Genomic DNA, 5,040 nt, shown 5'->3' with positions numbered 1-5,040 from the left:
ATATTTATATTATATAAAATTGCCGCCTCATTCTGTTTTCCGGCATGGCACCCATTTATTTGCTGCCTTACCAAAAAAGCTCTTAGTTTTAATAATATTTTTTTATCATGTATTTATACAGCAGCTGTTATACTCGAATGATTACTTCAGGTAATATCATAACACCAATACCCCTGAACTGAGGAGCAGAACTACCAAGGAGAGGTGAGGTAAAGACGAGGTGCAGAATGAACCTCAAAAAATTGTGATGATCTAAGTAGGGGGAAACTGCATAGAAATAAGGGAAACTGCATAAAAATAATAGAATGGAACAGAAATTTTTTAGTCTAAATTTAAATATTTGAGTTACTAAAGAACTGAATTTAATGCTGTTTTAAAATTTACCTATTCTTTCTTTAAGAAGTCATTGAAACATGTATTTGGCCCCCAAAAATACATATGGGAATTATTGCCATAGTGACCTCAATAGATATGTAGAAGCGTAGATACTTTGCTGCAATAAAATCATGACGAATTGCTAAGCACCTTATCTACCCTATAATTTCATCATATAAGTAATAAATGATCGCCAGTGCGTTGCTGCACACAGACCATTGCAGGCTCCAGTAGCAGACGGCCACGCTGGGAAACTTTTGGCGCACGTGTACGGATGGATTTAGCAATCTGCGCAAAATTAGCGCTTAAGTTTCACCCTTAACCCCAACTAACCCTAGAGAGCAGTTCCTGATAACAGCACACAGGCGGGGGGCGAACCTGGAGTTATAATTTTGGATCAATAAAATAGTGAAGAGACGTGGAAATGGAGGGGGAGAAAAGAAAATTTAAAAAAAAAAAAAAAAAACATCTGTTCAATGCCTAATTTCTCAAGGTAAACCACAAGATGATGAAGGTTGGAGATCACCTACTCAAAGATCACCCACTCAAAGATCACCCTTGGTTGAAGCAGAACGAGCAAGAGCCGTTTGCCCAGGGCTGTCCTCAGTCACGCTTTGAGTGTCCCCAAGGATGGAGGATCCATCCCCTTTGGGCTGGGGTTCACCAACGTACCTTCACATACTCCTGCACCACTTGCTCGGGGGTGTCTCCCAAGAAGACGTAAAAATCAAGAATTCCCCCGATGGTCCTGTAAGTGACAGCCGGCGCTGGCTGCAGGGCGAACTCTGCAAGCAAAAAATGCACAAAAGCAATCTGGGATATTACCTAAATCTCAAATAACTGTGATGCCGATAGGAAAGATATAAAAATTGTTTAGGAGAAGACATCGAACAAAAATATTCAAGGAAACCCAAAACCATTATTGGAGCGTGCAATGCCGGTGGAATGGTTTCGGCTCTTCTTTTTTTTTTTTCTAAAAATGTCTGTATTTACATTCCTTTACAGTCCAGAAAGAGAAGAGAAATCCAGCACAACTTCTTCTCATTAAATTTTCGGTCTCAAGATGCTTGAATATTTGTTAAGCACCCAAATATGTACACACTTATCTAAGGGAAATTAAGGCCATATATTTACAAGCGCTACAAATTTAGGCTCAGATTTTAATATCTTGTACCGAAACGTCCCTGAACATGAACAAAAATGCGCACGAGCTGTACGACGCTGGTCTTGCAATACAACCTTAATGCTGCTCGTATAGGAAACACAAGTAAATGCTTGAAAAAATGGCTGCAGTCACAGATTTTAAGACAACTTTCTTCAAAATTTAACATGCGACCGTATTTAAAAAAAAAAAAAAATCTACATCAGCTCGGCAAGATCACAGTGCAATAGCCTTGCAGATCATTTAAAAAAATATATATATTTTACAATACTTAGAGCTATGGAGAAGGCATTCTTACCCATGGCATTGCAGATCATTTAAATAACATATTTAATTTTTTTTTTGCAATACTTCTGGGGAAGACATCCTTACCCATGGCATTGCTATTCATCAAGAAAACACCAAGAGAGGCTCCAGTGTTGTCTTCCAAACACAAGAAGAAAGTCTGAACGCCATATAAGTTATCCATGTTCTTGAAGGAAAACAGAAAAGCTGATTAAAAAACCCCAATAACTATACGCACCCTGCGGTATCTCAAAAAATATATCACAGGTGAGGTTAAACTTGTCAAAAGGAAACAAACATCAAAAATAAAATTGTCGACACTAACTTCATTTTTTAAATTTTTCTCTCTTATGGGAATCACTTTAAGTTGCTTAAAATCTGTTGAAAGCACAAATTTGGGGAAACCAACCTTCAGTGGAGCCATTTGGATAAGAACTATCTTCAAACCTCCACACGCCCGTTATTTAAAAGATGATAAAATTGCATCTCTAGTAAGGATGGAAAGCAAATAAGGCGACAATTTCAAGCGTTGCTGATAATGAGGCAAATTCTGGGTTTTCGTTCAAAAACCGAAATAGATGTAACAGCCCATAGACGGTGTCTCAAAGCTTTGAAAGATAGTTCTTCTAGAGCATTAATTAACTGCAAACATCGAGCTGCTCCCCAATCCCCTTCACGTCACCCCTATTTCAGGACTTACTCCAAATTCAGCGTAAGGATCAGCGCTGCATTAAACGGTCTCAGTTTAACACTCGTTTTTTATTATCTCAAATCATGAAGAACTACGTTGAATAGAGGTTGAGGCGCTGTAGTTATAAATAAGCTGGTTTAGGGACTCAAACAGAATCAAGTGTAAAAATATTCTTATTATTCCTTCTTTCAGGATCTACATTTTCTTGCTCCTTAGCATTGATTCTACACCAGAAATTGTTTTCTTTTTTTTTTTTTTTTTGCAACGTCACCTTGTCAAGTGCTTACACACTCTACCAAATATTTCCTTTTTCTCGTCAAGCCAGCAATCTATGAATAAGCACAGCAATTGGCTGTCTGTTTCCCCCAAAGTACCCCCCAAAAAATGTTGCGTGTGGGAACACAAGGCAGAAAAAGCAATAAGCAAAAAAATGAGTATGAATACCAACGACTGATTTTAAATCACAAATTTTGCAAGTTAATGCAGTAATAGAGCAATATAGTGTCAAAAACTCGCGGATTCAGGGTGAAACATCTCATTGCAGATGGAAGAAGAAGCTTTTATAGTTTTTGAAAACCAGGTGCCCTAGAAATCACCTTGGAAAAAAAGGCAGAAAACGTAGAAACAAAATAATTGCTGGCAGACCTATTTTGCTTTATAAAGCAACAGTTGCTAAGGGCAACTTTGCATTATTTCCCAAGATACGACGCCACAGAAGGAAAAATGCCGTATCTACCAAATTTTGCAGACAGCAGTGCACGGGCAGGAAAAACCAGCAAAAACCAAAGCCTGTCAGATATTAATGTTCATCAGCTGATTTGCAGCAAAACCCAACCACTTGAATCCAAATATTTATGGAAAGCTATTCCAACAGGGATGTTACTCAGCGGTATCTCACATTTTGGCAAGGCTTTAAGCAAAAAAAAAAAAACCTCAGTGGCTATCGTTAATGTGCCAACTATGGCTGGATTCCAGAATCTACCTGAAAAGAAGGAAAACGTAATAAAATAAGTGCTTACTCCGGAAGGGGCTGCGTCCCTGCTGAATATGGGCCAGGTTTTCCAGCTGAAGTCGTGTTGGTATTGCTTATGCACGTGCTCACCCACCCCGTAGACGTTGCTGCTGGGGAGTTTGATGGAGAGCTGTAAAAACTGCTCGGCATATAGCAGAGGGCCGATGGTGGTATTGAACCTGGCGAAACGATGAAATGTTGCATAAGAATTTTTTATGCTGAAGGTTGGATCTATTAGGATCGTTAACCGCCTCCCCCCAAAAAAAACCCCAAGCTGTTATTTAAGAAAGTATTTGCATCATGTGCCACTACTAATTTTGTCATACGCATCTCATAATTTGGCCAAAACCAGTCATGTTGCATGTTGCAGTAAAAACACTGGGTGTTTTTAATAATAATTTATTAATTGTGAAATTTTTTTTCATTAAAACCATAAAATGCAACATTTTTTTTTTTCCAAATAAAAGCCTAAGGAAAATATAAGCAATATTCTAGAGCAGTGTTTCAAACAGGTCCCAAATTTTTTTTCCAAATTAAATTAAAGTCTAAGGAAAACCTGATTTGGGGGGCTGAGACCTTCAGGAAAAGCATCGTAAATAAGATAGGAAAGATGCAGTAAAAGGTGACGCTGGGAAGGACTTCTCATCATAATTGATGAATGGATGGCACAATTCATCAATTCTCCCCGGGATTAAGGGGAGAAGAGGGCACAGAACCAACATGGCAAAACCTAAACCCTGGGAAAGAGACCTCCCCATCGCCTATATTTTATGTGGAAAGAGTCCTGCCATCATGCTTATCCATCAGAAGAAGACGGTAAAACTCAAACCCGGAGACATAGACCCCCCCATCCCTTAAATTTTATGTGGAAAGAGTCTTTCCATACTGTTTATCCATCAAAAGAAGATGGCAAAACCCAAACACCATGCGACAGACCTCCCCATCTCCCAAATTTGTTGCGAAAAGAGCCTTTCCCTCCTGTTTATCCATCAAAAGCAGAGAAGCAGATCGCATGCCCAAGAGGGCACCTAAAGCAACGCAGACCTTCGGAGAAAACAGATGGCATCACCATTTTATGGATAAAAAGCCCAAAATTTACTCACAAGACTTTTCCATTGCTTGCTCTTGTCACCACGATGCCAAAGGGATTTTGCTGGACATCAACTTTATATTTTAAGTTGGAGGCTGCCGGACCGCTGAAAGGTCCCACGTGCTTATGGGGGACTTCAAATCGTTGTGTTTTAGGATCGGTCATCTATGCATGTTTAAAGAACAAAATAAGTTCAAAGCACAAAATAAGTAATTTTGAAATGAATGCCTCATTTTAACACTTTCCAGCACAACCATCCAAATTTGACTTGGCAAAAAAAAAAAAACCCCACCCGTCGTCAAAACAGCATCACGACAAGAAGCGGTCAACATCAATAAATGGCAAAATTAAGACTGTGCGAACCTACTCAGCTGGCTCAACCTGCTTTCAGGAGGATTTCCCTTTCTCAAAAACTTCTTCTGCTG

At 39.1% G+C, this 5,040-nt stretch overlaps 1 protein-coding gene across 1 annotated transcript; it reads right to left on the bottom strand.

The window, feature by feature from the left end:
- Nucleotides 1–591: 591 nt before the first annotated feature.
- On the bottom strand, nt 592–4,780 carry LOC104074011 (maltase-glucoamylase, intestinal-like; the record flags this gene model as incomplete). Its single annotated transcript, XM_009573978.1, has 5 exons — nt 4,629–4,780; nt 3,533–3,704; nt 1,910–2,009; nt 1,048–1,160; nt 592–663 (listed from the first exon to the last, which is right to left on the bottom strand). Coding segments are annotated over exons 1-5 (609 nt in total), but the record flags the coding sequence as incomplete, so codon positions are not given.
- Between the last annotated feature and the right edge of the window lie 260 nt (nt 4,781–5,040).

The sequence above is a fragment of the Fulmarus glacialis genome, unplaced genomic scaffold, assembly GCF_000690835.1.
Source record: "Fulmarus glacialis isolate BGI_N327 unplaced genomic scaffold, ASM69083v1 Scaffold11010, whole genome shotgun sequence".
NCBI classification, from domain to species: domain Eukaryota; kingdom Metazoa; phylum Chordata; class Aves; order Procellariiformes; family Procellariidae; genus Fulmarus; species Fulmarus glacialis.
Note: the sequence above shows the minus strand (reverse complement) of the source record. Positions and strands in the feature narration are given on the sequence as shown.